The 23,092-nt window shown below is 37.2% G+C and overlaps 1 protein-coding gene and 1 long non-coding RNA gene across 2 annotated transcripts; one reads left to right on the top strand and one right to left on the bottom strand.

Moving 5' to 3' along the window:
- Nucleotides 1–705: 705 nt before the first annotated feature.
- Nucleotides 706–21,000, top strand: LOC147835778 (uncharacterized). The gene is made up of 2 exons (XR_015498413.1): nucleotides 706–921; nucleotides 19,774–21,000. It is a non-coding gene; the product is annotated as an uncharacterized LOC147835778 (long non-coding RNA).
- Nucleotides 9,020–12,000, bottom strand: fzd10 (frizzled class receptor 10). Its single transcript, NM_130917.2, is given in 1 exon segment — nucleotides 9,020–12,000. A coding segment is annotated over 1 exon segment (1,743 nt). The 5' UTR covers nucleotides 11,465–12,000; the 3' UTR covers nucleotides 9,020–9,721.
- Nucleotides 21,001–23,092: the final 2,092 nt, after the last annotated feature.

The raw sequence follows: 23,092 nt of genomic DNA on the forward strand, positions 1-23,092 counted from the left end.
AATTTTGACAAAAATGTCAGATAGAACCTTATAATTCTAAGGTGACGATTTGTCAAACTGTAGCGTCTCTGCTTGTTGCTGGCTGTATGTGGGTGGAGTAATACACAAAGGTGAAGGGTGAAAGGGCCTTTGTGTGATGTTACTGGCAAATTATTACATGGTTATCAGCCAATCAGATTCAAGAACCAGACAGAATATATATATATATATATATATATATATATATATATATATATATATATATATATATATATATATATATATATATATATATATATATATATATATATATATAATTCTATTTCTGAGTGAAAACATCAATACTCCTCTCTCCAGTTCTAATCTTTTACATAACCTACTACATGATTCCCAAGACATATTCAAAGAAAAAAAAAAACTTTAGAGTGTGCCACAAATATAAAAATGCAAGTTAAAAATAGACTGCAGCTTGACCCGGGTGCTTGTGCTTAGTTTCAGTGTGATCTGAGTGTTTACAAAAGTGTCGCTTCTCTTGTTGTTTACTTTCTCCCAAGAAGTTCCTCCACCTCTAGCACAAGGTGCAGACATCAAAGGGCAATTTCAGACACACACACTTACACACCCTCACTCGCTATCGCAAACACACATCAAGCACACAGTTGCAGACGTAAACACACACATCTCTGGTGTTTGTTTTTATAGAAGATCTTATCTGTCGTTCTCTCACTGTCTGTGGATGAGGTGTTTGATTGCAGGTGGCCCCAGATGAGTTGTGACTGAAAATGTGAGATAGAAAGGCGAAGGAAAAAGTGCCCCTGCTGCAGGGCAGATGGGAGTGTTGCCATTATTCCAGATTCTTCAGTAATGACTCTTACAACTGATAATTGCAAAGGACCACTTTTTCCAAAAGACTCACAGATGAAGAAGTGGCGGTTTAGTGTGGTGAGGGCCTTTTTGTTGTTGCCTCTTTCAGTCACACTATGCTCACACCTGTATATACTAATGTTTATTTGCTAGCCTTGAATCCAGTTGATCATTTTGCAACCAAATTTTTAAAGTTCATCTGAGGACACAAACTACTTGTACTTTATGCTCCATGTTGTTTAGTTTTATTTCTGGAACTTCAGTTGCATTTAGCAGAAGTCACACACACATACAGTAATGCAGATTTACTGGTTTAATCACATGGCAGTAGAGGCAGTCTAACAAGTGCGGAATGGAACTCTATCAAGATTCCATTTCAAAACTGTTGCATTTTGTGGGACTTGAGTTTTTGTTTAGTTATTGTTAAAAATGAAATGCCAGCAAATAAAGCATTGACAGTTTACAGCAAGTTAATAGTTGGTTTGGGAAATGTGTGTGTAGAATATTGGCCTGGAGGATGATAGCAAGAATATCAGTAACTAAAAAAATGAAAATATGACAAGCACATGTATTTGGTGTGAATACTTAAGAATTATTTATAGACGCATAGAGATACAAGTCCAATATTATATGCATATTTAGCACATCTTTGGTGGGGGAAACCGGAGCACCCGGAAGAAACCCACACAAACACGGGGAGAACATGCAAGCTCCACACAGAAACGCCAACTGACCCAGCCAGGGCTCAAACCAGCGACCATCTTACTGTGAGGCGACAGTGCTATCTGCTAAGCCACTGTGTTGCCCCCCCTTTTATCTAATAAAATTGATTAGTGTACATATTTCCTGTGAAAATCCTGATTTTATTTTCATTTGTGACCCTGGATCGCAAAACAATTTTACAAGTGTCATTTGAAACTGAGATATATTTATCAACACCAAGCTGAATTAAAATACTTTCCATTAATGTATCATTTGTTAGGGTAGAACAATATTTGTGATACAAACATATGACGACCATGGTACAACTATTTGAAAATCTGGAATCTGGTGATTTAAAAAAAATCGAAATACTGAGAAGATCCTTAAAGTTGTCTGTTAGCAATGCACATTACTAAAAAAATGTGGGTTTTGATATATTTACAGTAGGAAATTGACTAAATGTCTTCATGGAATATGGTCTTTATTTTTGATGGTCCATTTGAGTATTATTAGACTGTCCGCTTAATATCTGATACTGCTCCTTCAACAAACATTTAACTGACTATAAGATACTTTGCATGTCAACTTACACTAACCCTAACCAAAACTTAACAGTCTACTTATAATTTAATGAGAATGGGTTGGCATGTAGATGCAGTGTAACTTAAATTCAACAAACGGACCATCAAAAAAAAAAAAAGTGTGACTATTTATATTCTAATTTGTCATTAAAGAAAAATCTATTATTTTGACTATTGCCGAAAATATATACCCATGCCATTTAAGAGTGGCTTTGTCACACTTGGTTGTGTTTTAATTTTGATTAATTGTAGCAGGTATTTAACAATTTCACTTTTTGTTTTTCATGTTTTTCATCTTGAATTGACTGTAGTCATTGTTTTTAACTTTAAAGTTTTTTCAAAAATTCAACACCCATCACAGTTGAGGTCAGATGTCAAACTATACAATAAGCTAAAATATTATTTACTTTGAGAAGTTTCTGTGTGAAAATGAATGTCAATAACTGATCAAAGAGCAACCTAAAAACCCAATGATCATAAACCCTTTCACTTAAGACATCAAACTACACTTTGAAGCAGTAAAACAGTTGAATGGAAAGTTGAATCTTGAGATCTGCCATTGGGAGGGACAGAAAGGTGCTTACGCAGCTTCTTTATAGTGACTCCCTCTCTGCGTCTCCTCTCTAATCTCCTTCATGCGCTGTTATTTCAAGCCATTTCACAGAAGCTTTTTTCAAAGACAATCTGCATAAAGACAGGAGACAAGAGAGATAGAATATAAAAGGGTTTTTTATAACTATAGAAAACTTAAAGGTAATACTGAGTTTAAGAAATAGAGGCATTGTGAAAGTGTGTTTTCTCTCTCAGTGTGTGTGTGTGAGAAGACCAGAGCGACGCTGTTCTCAAACAGGTCCTGACTGGAACACAGGTGCTGAAGGGCCTGTGGTGATGAGTGTACGGGCGTCTTCAAAAACCATCTGATCAAAGACAGCCCAACCTGCCTGCAGTCAGTCAGCCTACAGATTTATGTTAGCATGTCTGCACACTTAGCGCACCACTAAGACCAGCAGCACAGCAAGAGCTTATCATAATGTGTTTCTAAAGGAGGAGAAATAAGTTAGTTTGAAATTACATGATCATGACATAAAATAGTTTTTTTAATGACTTCAGAATCAGCATACAGTATAAAGCCTGATAATTGACATTAGCTAGAACAATAATAAACAACAAAAAATCACTGAAAGGATGTTCCATTTGCATTATATTATTGAAATAGACCTTCTTTTTTAATGCTGATGTCTCATATAATATCCATCTTTAAATATACAGTATATTGTCATATAAAAAGTCATTTTTAGACAGTTAAGCAGTTTCTAAGAATCAAAGCCATCAATAACCCTCTCTGAACACTGAAAAATATAGACTTTGTTTTATAAAGTATACAAAAAACCAGAGTGATTATTTTCAAATATGCACATATTTATATAAGGATTATATAAAATACATAACTATACTTAATTTTAAACAAACAAAAAAACAAAAGATTGTCACTGCAAATTAATGTTTTAACATTCTTGTCGTGTTTTTGCTATACTTCATTCTTACCTCGCTCACCTCCAGTATTAAACTGACACTTTGTGCTGAAATGTATGCTCCTTCTGTCAAGTGCAAGCCCCGCCTACTTTAATTTGATTGGCCATAATTTTAAACATTGACAAGTGCAGTTAAAAGGCTGAAGCAGACCAGCCTAAGTTTAACAGTCAAACCTTTTTGTCGTCCTAACAACTAACAAAAGTCTTTATAATTACTGGTGTTTATAATTACCTGTCCACCTATGGTATTATGATGATTACAGCCCTGCTATTTTACTGATCTTCCCATTAAAGGGATAGTTCTTTCTGAGAAAAACATTTTAATAACCTAAAAAGATTTAATAGAATTAGATCAGAAAAGAAATACAGAAATGTCAACAAAAAAGCAAAAGTGTCATGGAGGGAATTTTGGGAATGTCTAATGCTATCTCATGCCAATTTATAACGTTTGATTTGGTGGCTAAATTTGTATGATATTTCATCTCATATGTACATTTTAAAACCCTTTGCTCATCCCCCAATGACGGTTGGGTTTAGGGGTGTGGTTTTGTGTCACGCCTCCTGTTAAAACCTTTTTGTTCCACTGAAATCATATGAATTATATGAATTAGCCACTAAACTGGCAATAAGTACAATAGTTACCTTTCCTCATGAGATCAGGCTTTAAAGTCATTAGTCCCTTTAGAGTAATTAGTCCCTTTTTTTAATCTGGGATCGCTACAGCAGAATGAACCGCCAACTTACCCAGCATATGTTTTACGCAGAGGATGCCCTTCCAGCTGCAACCCATCATTGGGAAACCCATACACTCTCATTCACACACATACAGTCAGTAATTATCATAACCGGTTATTACTACTGACATAATTGATCACATATGCATTATATGGCGATCCCTTACTATGTCTTACTAAGGGAGGAGATCATAAGTAATTTATATGCGACAACTACCTAAAAAGCAGATAACTGTGCACAATTCACTATTTGTGAATGTGCTAGACAGTCTTTCACACAGGGAAGTACATTCAAGCTTAGCTCTTTCTCACTTCCTGTGGCTACTTTGACCTGCTGGCGTGTATGAGGGAATATTTTATCTCTTCTCTCCACTGTTACAACAATAACGTTACTTGTGGATCCAGACACGAGCATGTCTGCAGAGCCAGTTTTCTCCACCACATCGCCGTCAATAATGGATCAGCTGATCTAAGATGCCGTTTAACATGAGTGCCCATGTCACTGTTAGCTGAACAGCGCGAGAGCGCTGTGCTGACCATTAGAACCAAACGCAGCATTTTCTGTTGAGCACATGATCAATCACAGGTGTTTAAGAACTCGCTCAACAACTCTCAAAAAGCAAGTGGAGTAATATATATGTTACGTTTATTTGCTATAAATGCTCATGTTGTTCTGTGCATGTACTTTGGATTAGTTTGATACATTCAAAAAGAATGTTTTCTTTCAGCAGGTAAAGTTAAAGGTACAGTACATACTGTATATCTGTTAGCTTGTATTAATGGAAAAAATTGTAAATTATATATATATATATATATATATATATATATATATATATATATATATATATATATATATATATATATGTATATAAATTTAATACAAGAATTATTGTGTTTCTAATAAATTTTAAATTGTTTATGTGAAGCATCATCAATGTACCATGATATGAAACTGAACAGAATCGATGGCATGATACTCTCAAGCGAACCCCACTGTGAGACCAGTGTAGGTTCTCACTCCTATTATATATTAAGAAAACTTACTGTTTCAAGTTACAGATTTTTACAGCTTTACACTTCCATATTTCTATGGAATGAAAAGATACCATTGATGTTAATGGTTATTCATGGAACCTTAATGCTAATAAAAAGTATTTCAAGAGTTCACACTTAGCTGATGATTTACAAAGCTTATTTGGCATGCTGTCCCGGGAGAGAGCCCCGAGCTCAAGGGCTCCTCGAGCCCGGGGCTTCCTCCCGTTGGCAGAGCAAGAAGGGAGCCTGAGCTCGGTGGATCTCAGAACTCCCCTGCCGCTGTAGCTAAGGGAACGTAAGGAATTAGACCAGCTTGATTGTTAAGTATGTTGAATGTCTTTGGATGGTGGGAGGAAACCGGAGAGCCCGGGGAAAACCCACGCGGACACGGGAAGGACATACAAACTCCCCACAGAAACACTCACCGGTCTTATCGAACTAGGACCGGCAGTATTCTTGCTGTGTGGTTCACAGTGCTAACCACTGGACCGCCGTGCCGCCCAATTACAGGTAAAGGAGGAGAATAGGGGAGGAGGGGGGTTTCTTCCAAACGAAGATAAAGTGAACTGAAAACTTAGACTATTTATGGTGCCTTAGGGCTCATATGATTGGAAGATTAGTGATTAGCAAATGCGAGACTGGACGTGATAAATCATAAGCACGTGATCCTCTCGAAATTAGTTTATGAATAAACTTCACTAAGTGTGAATATCCAGCCTGATCTCACGAGGAAACATAAGTATTTTATGTTTTGTCAGTTTAGTGGCTAATTCGTATGAGTTCAGTAGTATGAAAATGTGTGATTTTAAAAAGGAGGCATGGCCTCCAACTCCACCCCGAAGCCCAACCGTCACAGGGGGATAAGCAAATCTTACTAAAATTTATGAATGACATTGTACAAATTCATTAGTTACGAAATCAAAAAGTTACGAATTGCCGTGAGATTGTGTTGTAATATCAGGTGTTAACAGTGACGCATTGACTGACCACTTGTAACAGGGTCACCAATTAATGTGTAGAAGAAACTTACCTGAAACTGACTACCTAAATCTAAACTAAATAATGAATGTTTGCAAACCGAACAGAGCGAGCAAACACTTAGATAAAGCTGTCAGGACACTAAGAAGCAGCCCTTTCAGATGTGCAGAGCACTGGATGTGGCATTAAAATGAAACGGACTGCTGTCCTTTACACTTCAGCTCTTACCCAACTTCAAACACACACTCCATCTTCACATGGTGAACCCACCTTTAAGTCACAACTACAGAAAAAAGCAAGAAGAGAAGAAGAAAAAAAAGGGAAAAGGAAAAAGTGAGATAGTCTTTAGAGAAGGTGGAGTGGTAACTGTCATTGATATTTACAGTTCGACTCACACACCCCAGGGCCCCGAGTCCAGGTGGCCCTTAAACAGCTTGGTGTGTACACAAGTGTATGTGTGCATGTGTGAGTGTGTGTGTCAAACGAGGCCTCTCTGATTCATGTGCCTGAATTTTGAAACACTACAAGGACTTTGTAGAGACTTGAATACCCCCTGGGCAAAGTACAGAACACACACTTCACTCAAGCCTTCTCATCAGATCAGACCTGTTTTAGATCTTTTTTTCACACACACACTTTCTCACACACGCTGCACTTGACACCTAAAGTAAGCTTTTAAAGGGCAGAGAAATTGTCCAAACATACTATAATCTTTTAATGACTGAAATTGTAATAAACGCTGACCCAATCAATCTTTGCTATATTACCCACTTACTGTATTGTTGTGTTAGGCTTTAGCGAGCTTTAATAATTTGTGGGGGTAAAAAAAACTACAGACATACTTTGATCCAGTTATATATGTTGTCTTTGAAGAAGGTAGAATGAATGAGTTTGGTTCACAGTAATTATTTGAAAAGGCTAGCAAAACATCTTGTGCTTAAGTTTCTATTTGTGCGTTTCCTGTATGAACGTTAAGATCAAAGTCAACATAAAGTTGATCTTAAAAAACCAATTGAAATCCTCAGCGTGGATTTATTTACAGGCGCATTAAGAATGAAGACAGATCAAAAGACACCTGATGATAAATCTGGGTGTGTGCCTTGCTAGAGGAAACAAACTGCTTTTTCACAAACTCAATAATGTGATCATTTAATAACCACGCGTTTGATTCTATTGAAGATACTTCTAATTTTGTCAGGCATCAAACCAAATCAAAAACACATCAGGAAAACCAGCTTACAGGGCATGATAGGGCACGTTATAAGAAAGACGTACTTCCCTTTTTTATTGCGTGTTATACTTTCATCTAACTGTGCAGTGCCAGAAGGTCAGCCCCACCTGTCTACACAAAAGTTCTCTATAGATTTAAGCTAATGACAGATGTGATTAGACTACAAAAGGGCGTAATGTTAAAAAGATCTATATATTTGCAAGACAAACAACTTTAACGTTCATTGTATGTGTATCGTGAACTTGGGTTTATCAGGTCAAGTCAATATTAAGGTATTAAAACCTTAAAATTGAGTTAAATAGATTGGTGTAGATTTCCATCAGATGGATGGATGGTAGGACAGTAGATAGATAGATAGATAGATAGATAGATAGATAGATAGATAGATAGATAGATAGATAGATAGATAGATAGATAGATAGATAGATAAGTAGTGTAAGGTTTTGCATTTTAAAAAAATGTAAGCATAGAAAGACTCATATGTGAATGCTAGTTACATTTTTTTGAGCGATCTACTGTGCACTGTGAAAAAAGGCACTGTTAAATCAAAGCCAACACTTCAAAAATGACCCAATTTGATAGTACAAATAAAACCGAGATAAAAAAGCCAAACCTGGAGACCAAAACAAAACAAACTTTAAAGCCTTTGCTTCAGTATTGTTTATCAATGAAACATGGAAGTGAATAGATTAATTTTAATAAGATAAGGAATATGAAAGCCAGGGGCAATTTAATGAACAGAAAAAGGTCCTAAATTAAACCTTTCTTTCAAATCTTTGATGTCATTATAGGTTTTTTATATTAGTAATCTACTTATTACTAACCATTGTGGGAATCATAAGTCTAACTAACTCAAAAACATGAATGATTTTTCTCTTTTCTAAAACATTTGCAGGCAAAGAAAGTTGGTTAGCTCTAATCAATAGATGTCATTACAATACAATCTTTCTTAAAAGGAATAGTTTAACCAAAACGTTGTCACCCTCATGTTGTTACAACTCTATATGGTATTTCTTTCTTATGCATTAGTTTGTTCCATACCAAGAGGAGTTTGTTTATTGTTGTACACCACATTGATTTATATTGTATGGACTCCTTTTGTGTTATTAGAAGAAAGAAAGTCATACAGGTTTGGAACAACACAAGGGTGAGTAAATAATGACAAAATGTTCATTTTCAGTTAAACTATCCTTTTAAGGTAGATTTTAGTTTTTATTTTTACCTTAAGGATGTTTGGTAAGGTATGACTGATGAAGAATATTGCTTTAGTGATCCACAGCAAACACTTTTCTAATATTAAAATGTGACAGATTGCTTTATGAGGGAAAAAAAAAACTTTTTAAACTTAACATAAATAATAAGATGCTTCTCACTTCAAACATGTAAAACTAAATTGTTTTATTTATTCTTATAAAATATGGACCTTTAGAAATATACACAAATGTATGGACATTAAAAAGAGCTTGGTGTAACAAAACAAACCAGGGACATGATCTCACTGTACAAAACCACTCAAATAACAAGGTTTTTCTCATTGTGTTGGCAATATTTAGTGCTTAAAGATTCACTTTGTTCCATTTAAAGGCCTAAAAATAGGCAGTTCATTCTCTGCCAAAGCCTTACTGAGCAGCTGCACTCCAATGTCAATGCAGTTGTGTATGACACAGCCTTCATTTCCATAGAAAAGCCACATGACTACACCACAGAGGAGCTGCTTTTCCTCCAGCCATTCACACCCATTGTTTGTCGAGTCCTTTCATTGTCTTTAATCACAGCTCTACAGAGTCCCTTTTTCTCTGTCACTAAGGGAAACAAACTATTGCACATGACAAGATATAGGCATCCCAATGACAGCACAAGGGACTCACTCCCTTTTACTTTGTTTTGTAATTCCAGTCTGCAAAGTTTCAGATGCAGCACAAACACTAGGAACTGAACAAACTTGTTGGGGATGCTGCACCTGAAGTTTGCATATAATAAATACGAGAATTGTGGAGTTCTTTGCTGGCTTGTCCTTTTATAAAGCAGTTTGTTAAAGTTCAGAGTTTTCATTTCTGGCTGTTTGCGTGTGCGTAGAGACCCAGCTCATACACAAGTTGCAGGAGGACCTGCTGGTTCGTACTTAGTTTTGTGTCCTTTTAGTGCAGGATGAGGCTTGAGGTAAGGTCCACTTCCAGTGAAAACACATGCAGCCTTCCTCCTTGTCTTCTTCTTAAGTTTGCGACTGAAAACATTCTGCCACGACTGCAGTGTTTTAGAGGTCCAGATCCACATGCCGCTGGTGATGCCCACCACCAACAACATGAAAATCTTTACCATGAAAATCTCTACGGCAGGGATGGAGCTCTTCATCACGCACTCTTCCCCACTTTTACCGTCATCGGCGCACTTCTGTTCTCCTGCTAGAATCTTCCAATAATCCATGTTGAGACGCTCGTAAAAATAGCAGGCGATGACGCAAGTGGCGGGGACTGTGTAGAGCACAGAGAACACGCCGATCCTAACCATCAGCTTCTCCAGCTTATCCGTATTCTCTCCCTCGGTCTTCATGACCTTACGGATGTGAAAGAGTGCAACAAACCCTGAGAGTAAAAATGAAGTGCCGATGATGAGGTAGCAAGAGAGAGGAATAAGAACAAAACCAGTCAAGGCTTTGACATCCATGCTGCCTACATAGCAGACTCCAGTGAGCTCGTCTCCTGCTACCTTCCTCATAACCAGGATCATGATGGTCTTGATGGCTGGTATAGCCCATGCCGCCAGATGGAAGTAGCTGCTGTTGGCTTCGATGGCCTCGTGACCCCATTTTTTTCCAGCTGCGAGGAACCATGTGAGAGTAAGAATGACCCACCACAGGGAACTGGCCATCCCGAAGTAGTAAAGAATGAGGAAGACTATGGTGCAGCCAGTGCTTTCCAGGCCTTCCTGGATGATGTACTGAACTCCAGTGTCACGATCACAGGCCACATTTTCCACCCCCACAAAAAGTCTTACAAGAAAGCCCACAGAGTAGACACAGTAGGACATAGAAAGGAAGATGATGGGCCGCTCAGGGTACTTAAAGCGCTGGGGATCAATGAGAAAGGTGAGGACAGTAAAGGCACTAGAGATGAAGCACAGTATGGACCAGATAGCAATCCACACCATGGAGAAGCGTTTGTCGCCCTGGCTCCAGTACACATCTACGTTGGAGTAACACTTGGGGGCACAGGACTCACTCTTCTGCACATAATGAAACTTTCCAGGGTTGCTGCATGTGGTCTTACCGACCCTCTCTTTAATAGGCAGTTCTTGGCTGTTACCTGGCCGAGGGGGTCGGGAGTCTGGCGACTGAGTGTGGGAGCCCTTTGGGGGCTCATCTGTGCCATTGTTGGGAGCTTCCATACAGAGGTAATTGGGGTCGTTTTTATTTGGCAGTCTGGAACAGTCCAGCGACTCAGGCCAGTGAAAGTTGAACTGCTCCATGATGGGAGAACACTTCTGCCTTGCCTGCTCGCACATCACTCGGCATGCTGGGATAGGTGTGGATACCTGTTCTGTGCACATGGGTGCGTAGAGTGAGCACAAGAAAAACTTCAGATGGCTGTGACAGCCGAACTCAATCAGCGGAGCAAACTCATGCAGCTTTATGGCTGCCTCATTTTGATCTTCATGTCCCATTAAGTTCGGCATAACTGTTAAGTTGTAGCCAATGTCCTTACAGAGAGGAATGGCAATCTCCTGGCATCTTCCTTCACCTGGCCGGTCCGGGTCGATGGAACTGATCGCAGAACAAAACCCAGCAAAGCACAGCAGCCCAAGGCTGATTCCGACACCGGCAGCAAACATTGTCTTTCAATATTAACTCATGTATAGCAGATATTGTTCTCCGAAAAGCTTTGTTTCACTAGAAAAGTTTCTTCATTGTTGTTTTAGTTTTAATTTAAAAAGTTATTATATCCCAAAAAAGAGTAACAGGAGAATTTAGTGCGTAAAAATCTTCAAACAGATGAAAAAAAAATGAAAAAAACTTTCACTATTTTGAGAGCTTTCGCGCTGTTAATGTTCAATTCCCAGTCCACAGATGATATACCCGTACTTTAAATCTCTCCAGTTCTGTGAAACATCGCTGACGGTCTGTTTCTTCACAAAAGTACACTTACTTTTCAAATAGCTCCCGCGCTACTTTAAACACACACACATCCTCCGCAAAGTGTATCCAAACTGACCAAACTGAAGGCACGGTGTCGTTACATCGCAGTCATGTTAAATGAATGAACGAATCCTCTCCGTAAACGTGTGAGTATTCACTTTAGCTCGTGTCCGTTTCTCCCTGAAGAGCAGCTCTCTGCCTCGCGCGCTGTCTGTGTCTGAGCTCCTCCGCCACCGTCCTGAACTAACCTACCAAAAGATCCGCCTTCAAAGACAGCTGCTTTACATAAGAAAGCCCAAACTGACACACTGATTATCCTTAAACCGTGCGGAACTGGCTGTGTAGACCTCAAATCCTCGTCACAATTTTACCACAAGATCACAGTTAATTACTCACTGGCCATTTGTTGTTGTTGTTTTCTTTCCCCGGATAACACCCTTCTGATGATTTACGGAAGACTTTTCGGCGCAAGTCAGTGAGAAATCTCTCGCCGAAGACGACCAAAAGGATTCAGCGGCTTTCCAGTCGAGATGTGTCTCCTTTCTCTCTACAACTGACGATTTTCACGCTCTGGCCATTGTGGGAAGAAAGAGTGGAAAGAAAAGATTTTTTTACTCCTTGAAATACCCCTCGCTTTTTATTGTTGAATGAACTAGAACTGATGGCTGAAGAGTCTTTAATCTCTTACCCCACACAAGCATTTTATAGAATATCCAATAATGCCTATATATATATATATATATATATATATATATATATATATATATATATATATATATATATATATATATATATTGCCACTTAAGTTATCAAAAACACAAACTTAAAAAAAGATGAGATTTATTAATGCAGAGTACAATTATTAGAGCAGTATTTACATTCAGTCTTGTATTTTTTTTTCTTTCTGTCTGATATATTTTAAAAATTTTTAATTATTTTATTTCATCACTGGAGTATTTTTGTGCGATATCTTTTAAATTGATTAATCAAGCTAAAACGTCTTGCTGATGTCTTATGTTAACATTTTTTAAATTTATATTTAAGGTATAAAAATCTTGCTATTCTGTCTTGTTTTATTACCCTAAACACTAATTTTATATTTAAATTTTTTATTATTATTATTATTTTTATTTTTTTATTCCTTCATTATTTTTCTTTCGGCTTAGTCCCTTTGTTTATCATGAGATCGCCACAGCAGAATGAACCGCCAACTTATCCAGCATATGTTTTACACAGCGGATGCTATTCCAGCCACAACCCAGAACTGGGAAACACATATACACACTCGCATTCACACACATAAACTGTGATCAATTTAGTTTACCCCATTCTGCTATAGCGCCTGTCTTAGAACAGTGGGGGAAGCCAGAGCACCCGGAGTAAACCTGCGCGAATATGGGGCTTGAACCAGTGAACTTCTTCCTGTGAAGCGACTGTGCTAACCACTGAGCCACCGTGACATCCTATTATTATTTTATTAAGACTTAATATCTTACATAATTGTAAGGCAAAAAGTAATCATGCTTTTCAAGTAAATAATTTTAATCTAAGAATTAATATTTTTTTAATTTTAATTAAATTTTTTTTAAATATTTTTGATATTTTTTTGCTAAAAAAAAACAAGACAAGACAAATTTACACTGAACTTTTTTTTTCAGTCTGTAATTTACAAGATGTTAAATGTTAACCACAGACTTCACACATAAATCAAACATGCCTTGAAAACTTCTTCCAGCTTTGTTCTTCTAACATCTACATGATTTTTTTAATGCATTATTTACATCAGAAACTTTTTTTTACTACATTTTGTTACAGTGCTCATGTAACAAAGACTGTTGTGCCAGAAATCACATTAATTTCCAAGTTTTGTACACAACACTGAGTGCTTTTAGAAATCCCTCTGCCCTTTACAATGCTTCAAATGAATATGCAAAATTCCGTCCTCGACATGAAAACACAGAACAAGTGGCCTTATGAACAGATGTGGGTGTGTAATGACATAAAAGACATTCTTAACATATGCTATGGTAGTTTCCAGTCTTCGCCCTCTGTGCTCAGTTGTAAATAGTTGCATGAGCACAGGATAAAATGCCTAAGGATGAATTCTTAGACAAAGAGCTTTTCAGTCTCGTTTCAGCAGATTCATTTTAACTCAAGTTGGCGGTAATGGCTGGCAAGCCAGGGCCTATAGTCTTAGCCTAGCTGTGACCATCACTCTCCTCAAGGGCATATATACGTGCCAACTTTATAGTGTAAAAGTTAGTATTGTTAAAATCAAATGTCAGAGTTCAACTCATTTTAAGCAAGCAGGGGTGAACATTAAGGTTAGCTCATCCCATAAATGAAATCTCTGTGATGATTAGCTCACCCTCATGTTGTTCCAAGATATTTTTAATCACATTTGAGAGACTTCTGCATGCCGGTCTTCTGAAGAGACATGATCGCTTTATGAGATGAACATTTTTAATGGCGTTTATTCAGATATAAACATTAAGCAAACTATGTTCAAAACATTTAAGCTTTACTTCTGAAATTCAACCATGTTTAATGTGTGACAACCAAAGAGTATTACTTGTTTGCCAAGTTTATCAGTAAAATACATTACCCAACAGTAGTAATGAAAAATAAATGTGCTTTATTTTACATCTAAATTAACTCAAAAAGACCATGAAAGGTATCTTTGCATAAGCTGGCTGTTTTTAATAAGTCTCATCATGTGACAGACATGAAGAAGGCACAGAAGGCCTCATGGGCCAAAAGATACCAGATAGCTTAGTGCTCTCACATTACCTAGTAAAACCATGATTTATCCATTAGTGATGGGTCGTTCATAAACAATTGGTTCATTTTGAACAAATCTTCAACATGACTCAGGAACTACGAGTCCTCTCAGGGAGTAATTCGTTCATCCGCGCGTGTGCACATTTGTGCAGGTGGTATCGTTCATTTCAACTCTTTTGAGTCGTTCATCGTGGAAAGGCAGAAGCCAGTAATATGCGTTTAGAGCTGGAAAAAGAATTGATTCGTTCATCTCTCAAATACTCTATCGGGTCTGAGTTTCGTTCCTCACGGGCCAATTATATGCATTTAGAGCCGGACAAAGAATTGAACCTTTCATCTCTTGAGTCCTCTATCGGGCCTGAGTCATTCTGTCACGTGATGAACGAACGACTCAAGAATTAGAAGACTTGAAAGGTGAACTAATTATCGTATCGACTCAGACTGTGTACATTGGTTAAGATTATATGTGATTGTCAGTGTAACGTGAACGAACCACTGACATTTGAAGACATGAAGAGGTGAGCTGAGCAAAGAGACAACAATACCTTCATAGACAAAAGAGCAGGTAAACATTACCTCCTTCTTATAATATTCTATTTATGACTTATCTGTCGTGTGATCAACTCTTTGGGCTAGTTGTAGATGTGTTTGGAAGCAATTCGTAACATTCATTCATTCATTTTCTTGTCGGCTTAGTCCCTTTATTAATCTGGGGTCGCCACAGCGGAATGAACCACCAACTTATCCAGCAAGTTTTTACGCAGCGGAACCCTTCCAGCCGCAACCCATCTCTGGGAAACATCCACACATACACTCACACACACACACACACTCATACACTACAGACAATTTAGCCTACCCAATTCACCTGTACCGCATATCTTTGGACTGTGGGGGAAACCGGAGTACCCGGAGGAAACCCACGCAAACGCAGGGAGAACATGCAAACTCCACACAGAAACGCCAACTGAGCCGAGGATCGAACCAGCGACCCAGCAACCTTCTCGCTGTGAGGCAAACGTGCTACCCACTGAACGAGACTCAAAGATCAGAGTCAGTAAAATGATCCGAACTTACCATCACTATTATCCATGTAACACATGACAACTGTAGTTGTCTTGGGATCTTTGTCTGAACACTGTATGAACACTTTTATGACATATTGTAAAATGCTTTTTAACATATTTTAGAAATGTTTTGAGCAACAAAGTTTGTCCCATATTATGAGTTTTGTGGAACTGTATACGAGACATGAGATTTGTGATATGCTTCAGAGACGTTAACAAATTCAATATACTTTTCATTGGTTTCAAGTGAAACTTTGAATTTAGTAATGTGATAGTAGCAATTTAAATAGGTGATCTTTTCCTATGCAATAACTGTGGATTCTTCTTCATGCAATTTTGCAATATCAGTTCAATTTGGATGTCAAAATGCAAACAGACTTTCTGTTGAACAAGTTTTGTTTCAGTGGTTTATGACATTCACCTGGCTTTCTGTTGCACTCATAAAACTTCACTTATAGTCTCCAATGCAGGCCCTGCTTGCACATGCAGTTACCGTTATCTGATAACAAGTGGTCAGCCAAGCATGGAAATGACCTGAACCTAGAGTTCTCAGCAGTGAGGGAAAAGTGAATTAAAGCTACAACAAAACAAAGGTTTTCTATTGGACTATAATTTATTAATGTGTCATAGTGCACCTGAAACAAACAGCTATTCAGCATTATGTCACACAAAAGCGGTGTGTAATACAAATGCTGCTTCACCTAAATCTACACTGTAAAAAAAAAAATAATAATTTTTACAGAAAATATACCTACATTTTTTACAGTAATTTTTTGTCATTTAAAATTATATGTAGAACTTAGTAAAATGACAAGCAATCTCTCTAATTCACAGTTTGACTTTCATTTTAGGTACTTTATCATTAAAGACAAATTACTGACATTTATTGTTTTTTGTACAGGGACATTACAGTATTATTTATACAGTATTTTTTCTGTTATTCTAAATTATATTCAAAAGTCTGTAAAAATTACAAACAATATCTGTAAATTAACAGCTTGACTGTTATTTTATGTATTATATAAGTAATGAGAAATTACAGCAATTTGTCTGTTTTAAACAATAAAATTGCCATATTATTTACACAGTGTTTTTACCTGTTTTCTATTAAGTACATTTAAAATTACGTAAAATTAAAGTAATAAATTGTAATTACATGCTCTGTAAAAAAAATTTAAAAATCGTAAAAAAAAGTCAAATGACTGGCAGCTACAGCTGCCAAACAAAAACCATAAAATTATGGTAAAATTTCTTTGTTGAAATAAAGTGCAAAAAATAATAAATCTACAGATATTTTCATTAAAATGTTTACAGAAAAACTCTTATTTTACAGACTTTTCCTTGATTACGATCAAATCCGTTCAATAAAGTTATACACTAAGAGTTTTACAAAGAAACACTATTATTATTTTTTGCACTTTATTTCAACAAAGACATTTTACCGTAATTTTATGGTATTTGTTTGGCAGCCGTAGCTGCCAGTCATTTGACCTTTTTTTTAACAATTTTTTTTTCTTACAGTGTAGACAGTGGTGCCATGCATCTCCACTATTGTTCTTGATCATCCCTAAATCCCATGCTGGTCCACTTTGGCCCAAGGTATTTGGCAGACAAAGCATCCTGTCTGTTGATCCCAAGGAAGCCCCCACAAGGCCTAATGAAGTCCCGGAATCGGCAGTGCAAATGTGACTGACCCTGGCATGCATTGGCACAATTGCTTATCACAGAAATTGGAAATGTAGCTATATGCAACTTACAGTCAAAAGGCAAATGTATGAACGGTATGAGGATGAAAAAAAGTGATGTAATCCTTGTGTTTAGTCCAATGTAGCGAAATATAGGAATTGGTGCACTCTCTCACAACACATCCATTAATCATGTGATAGGTCATTATAGAGCAGTCTTATTTGTTCAATTCAAATGCATTTGACCACATGAGCATGTGCAATACAAAAGCAAACCAATTTAATGTGTTTTCAACTGGCCAGGTTAGTTTCAACTAGTTTCACCCTGTTTATGCCTGTATTTAGTCAAATTAAATTTTAAGACTTCAAATGCAGAAATCTCTCAGAGTTGTCTGAAATTTTCCTCTTAAATGAACTTTTTTCTCAGTCTCCTATGATTATGTTCAGTTATTTCATTTTAAAGGCAATGAAAATACAATTATTTGCCAGAAAAAGTGAAATTACTGAACCCCTACACATGGGAGGCTGAGAAAAATGTCTATTTGAGTAGAATTCTTCAGACAGCACTTTTGCATCTGAACACTTTATTTGCATCAGAGATGGCCAAAGTTGGCCCAAGGTAATGTTTTATTTTGCCCGCTATCCCATCTAAAAAGTGAGGGACAATGTTGATGGTTGGGTTGAATGCAGGAGAAGCACTTTATCAGCATCTAGACCAGCAGCCTGTAAGTACATTTAAGATTTGTTTCAGTTGTTGTGTATGGTTTGAGGACTTGTTTAACACTTCCCTTCTTAGACTTTACAGACCTGAAACTTGCCTTTAGTACTTATTCATTGTTGCTCTTAGTTGTGTAAATTGCTTCCTTGTCCTCATTTGTAAGTCGCTTTGGATAAAAGCGTCTGCTAAATGACTAAATGTAAATGTAAATGTAAATGAATGCCTTTGACAAATCGTCAGTTTAATTTTTGAGTTTACAGTATTCTTTTGTTTCTTGTTTTTATTGCTGAGCTACAAAATATGGCAACTGAAAATAAATGATTCAATTAAAGGTTGTGAATGAATCAGACTTTTAAAATGTGAATATTGTCACTTGACATAAAGTACATCTGACATCTATGAGCATATCAAACGCAGATGCAGCTCGACTAGTGTATTGGGCATTAAACTCCATTGTGTTATGAATTGAATTGACTATGTTTTTACAATAATAAGTTCATTATAAAATGTTAAAAATTATACTGCATTAGATATTAACCCTTTAAGGTGCACTTCTTTAAAATAATTTGTTTGACCCACATCTTGTATCCAATAATATGCTGACACTTCTCTGATAAATAGTAATAAGCAATTAAAATAATAATGATAACCTATGGCTAAAAGAACACGATTTCTAGTTTATTTTTTATATCACCAAATAAATAAGGAAATTCCCCTTGGCAAATTTAATGTAATAGGGTTTGGTATATTTTCGGCCCACAGCCCTCAATCAGGTTTGGTTTTTTGTCATTTATGAGAAAAAGTTTGGGCACCCCTCATATATATGGTACTTTTGCAATGTAGATTGTGTCCAAGAAGCTTAACATAGATGAAGAAAAAAATTATGAAAAGCAATACCGATTTTTTTGATTGTAGAACATTCAAGCATTTTAGGCAAGCAGGAGAGTATTGGTAGAATGCTTGTTCTTGTTAAATTAAAAAAGGAATCATTTCATTTTAATACAGATGTCACTGTTGAAAGGTTTATTGACATCCACTAACGATGTAATGGAAGAAAACATCTATTAAAGGGACAGTTTGCCCAAAAATTTTAATTCTGTCATCATTTACTCACCTTTCACTATAGTTCAAGTTTCTTTTATTGGTTCTTAAAAATGTAACCCTGGGCACTTATTCCCAATTACCCATTAATTTAAATTTATTATTATTATTTTTTACCAATATGGAAGTATGGGAACTCATAGAAACTCATAAAGATTTAATCTACATGAGGGATCGTACATGATGAGGTCATTTAAATTTGGGGTGAACTATCTTTTTGATAGGTGTACTGTATGATGCTTCAGCCTATCCAAGTGCTCAAAAACCCTATACAGTCTGACAATACTGGAAGATAATCAACAACCTGAGTGTTTCATTCATAAAATGCCTATTTGACATGCCGTTTAACCCATGGAGTCGTTAATAATGATGATCACATGTACAAACATACCATCATTTTTCCTGGCTTTGATATGTAAACACCATTTCATTGCTCTCTCTAATAATGAAGCCTTTCAGGATGTGTAACGTATCAGAGCCCTGTATGAAACACACACACAGACAGCCTCATTATCTCAATGACTGACGCTTCTGAAACATACATATAATACAGGGAGGGCGTTTAATTGAGATGCCCTGCTTTACCGCTGCGCATCCGGGCTGATTTGTTCATACTTTATTTTACACGTTTCTGTTGTGTGATTGTTTTGCAGGCCGTGAGGATTTGGCTTTGAAGAGCGGGAGAAGAACAGAGCGGAGAATCATGACCATTCAATCTTTATCATCAGTAGCCTTGGCAGCTTCTACTTTCCCTTTCATGTTTTGTGTTTATTTCTGCGTCTAGCATCCACCGCCCTCACCGTTTCATACTCAGTCATTTCTACAGTTATCCTTTATACCCACACACGCACGCACAGACACCCACACAAACACACACTCACACACATGAACTTTATCTCTTCCAAAGCACAGCAGCAGCAGCAGCTCGCTGGGCTCCATCTTGGTGGAAATCAGAAAGTGTGAGATAATTCTGTAACTAATAAAGAGAAGGGAGGCCCTTTGATGGCTCAGACTGAAAAGATATTTCATGTTTTTTGTGTGTGAGGGATTGGAGAGATGTGTGATTGTATGGAGGCTGCGCGCTCCCCTGCTGTTCCTCTCTGCCTAGAAGCTGGCCCCCCTCTGGCTAATGTTATGGAGAAAGGAAGGCATTTTAGGGCTGCCTCCCCCCATTCTCTCAGCCCCCCTTTTTTCTTTTGTTCCCCTTTGAAGAATGACTTTAGACATTTTATTTACATATTTAACCATGGATGAAAGAAAAGAGGGTTGCGAGAAAGAAAGCTCCCCGGGCTCTAGTGGGAATTTTGATAAGTTTAAATGAATGGAAATCTTGTTAGCTTTTTTTTTTAGACGAGTCAAAGCTTATGTTTCTGGTGACGTTTTACATTCTGACAACAGGAGAGTCCTACATGTGAGATGAGGTGGACACGAAGGTCGTCTTCATCCTCTTCGACAAAACTCCTTTTTCCTTACTGATCTTCCTGAAGTTGTCAACTGGCAAGTCAAAGTGAATCCCTGCGCACTTCAAACTGTGCTTTGAGGGAAAAAGTGCAAGTATCAGCTTGAATTCGCATGAGCTTATTTTTTTATATTGCAGTATGTGTGTGGTTTTAAGAGCCGGAGCTGCGGGTGGATTTGGGGCCTGAAGGCCGTGTTGGTTACAGATACAGGAGGACCATGGCCTTAATCTGCTTATCATGTCTCTGTTCTCCTCTCAAACTGTTTTGTACTCTGAAATAGGTCACATATACATGTGCATCGTGTTATCAAGTGTATCTGAATCAAAAGGATTTGGTTTTTACCAAAGATGTTCCATGTTTGTCTTACTTTGGAAAAAATACTTTATTGGCATGCTTTTTAAAATAAAGTAAGTAAACACAGCAATGTACTATTGTTTTAATCATGAATAAAAACCTATTAACACGTTAAATCTAAAATTTTATTGTATTTACTTACCGGCCACTTTATTAGGTACACCTGTCCAACTGCTGGTTATTGCAAATTTCTAATCAGCCAATCACATGGAGCAGCAACATTGTCAAGATGATCTGCCGCAGTTAAAATCCAGCATCAGAATAGGCAAGAAAGGTGTTTTAAATGACTTTGAACAAAACATGGGGTTGGTGTCAGACTGGTCTGAGTATTTCAGAAATTGCTGTGCTACTGGGATTTTCACGCACAACCATCTCTCCGGTTTACAGAGAATGATCTGAAACAGAGAAAATATCCAGTTAACGGCAGCAAATACCTTGTTGATGCCAGGGGTCAGAGGAGAATGGCCAGACTGGTTCCAGTTGATAGAAAGGCAAAAGTAACTTAAATAACCACGAGTTACAACCGAAGTATGCAGAAGAGCATCTCTGAATGCACAAAACTTCCAACTTTGAGGCTGATGGGCTACAGCAGCGGAAGACCACACAGGGTGCCACTCCTGTCAACTAAGAACAGGAAACTGAGGCTTGCACAGACTCACCAAAATTGAACAAGATTGGAAAAACATTGCCTTGTCTGATGAGTCTTAATTTCTGCTGCGACATTCTGAGGGTAGGGTCAGAATTTGGCATCAACAACATGAAATCCATGGAATCATCCTGCCTTGCCTCATCAGTTCAGGCTGGTGGTGTCATGGTGTGGGGGATATTTTCTTAGCACACTTTGGGTCTATTAGTACCAACTGAGCATCGTGTCAATGCCACAGCCTACCTGACAATTTTTGCTGACCATGTACATTCCTTTATTACACAGTGTACCATCTTCTGATGGCTACTTCCAGCAGGATAACGCACCATGCCATAAAGTGCGAATCCTCTCAGACTGGTTTCTTAAACATGACTATGAGTTCACTGTACTCAATTGGCCACCACAGTCAACAGATCTCTATCCAGTAGAGCACGTTTGGGATGTGGTGGAACAGGAGATTCACATCAGGGATGTGCAGCTGACAAATCTGGAGCAACTGTGTGATGCTATCATGTCAATATGGACCACAATCTCTGAGGAATATTTCCAGTACCTTGTTGAATATATGCCGTGAAGGATTAAGGCAGATTTAAAGGCAAAAGGGAGTGCAACCCTGTAGTAGTAAGGTGTACCTAATAAAATGGCCAGTCAGTATATATATATATGTAATGTAATGTGTATTTATATAGCGCATTTATTGTGTATCTCCATCTATATATCACCATCCATAATTGTAATACTATTTGCTGTTTATGCTGTATTTATAATAAAATAAATGCCTTAAAAAGAAGACAAAAACATAAAAAAACATGTCAATCCCAATGTTTTATGATGCAGATATATGATTAATTGTTGTTTACTTATCATATAGTATATAAAAGATTTATTTCTGATCATTGATCTTTAAAAGAAAAGCATGCCATTTTACCCCTCAAATAAAAAAAAGCATTACATTTAAGTCAGAGATCTCCGCAATTGCATGAGTATGTGCCAGTTCATTCATTCTTGACAGACCAGTAAAGGATAAAAAGTCTACAGCAATGCAGACATGTCTATCTGAGTAAGAATTCAGAATCACAGACTGCAAAATTAATCCCCTCATTGCATAGACCCCCTCATTTTCAAAATGCAAAAGGCTGTTTAAAAACTCGCCTCACTTCTCAAAAGGGTCAGATGATTTGAGGAAAGGCTTGTGAGCTCTTCAATTAATAATTTAAGTGCTTGACTACTTCAAAGCCTGCTGTGTTTTATGCACATATGGTTTTAATGGTTCAATAACACATAATTTATTTATGAATCTTAATGTGTCCCTTTATATATCAGACATATAATCATCCCGGCCCACTTTGAAAACATGAACAGATTTTCTATTGTTATATCTGGGAATTAGCACTGACAGCTGAAAAGCACTGCATGAAGCTTTAAAGCCAATCATAAACAGGTTTTCCTGTGGTTTATGATGAATTTTCATTTCATAACATTCACTACAAAACCCTCCATTGGGCATTAACT

This window comes from Danio rerio, chromosome 8, assembly GCF_052040795.2.
Source record: "Danio rerio strain M-AB ecotype USA chromosome 8, GRCz13ab, whole genome shotgun sequence".
Lineage (NCBI taxonomy): Eukaryota > Metazoa > Chordata > Actinopteri > Cypriniformes > Danionidae > Danio > Danio rerio.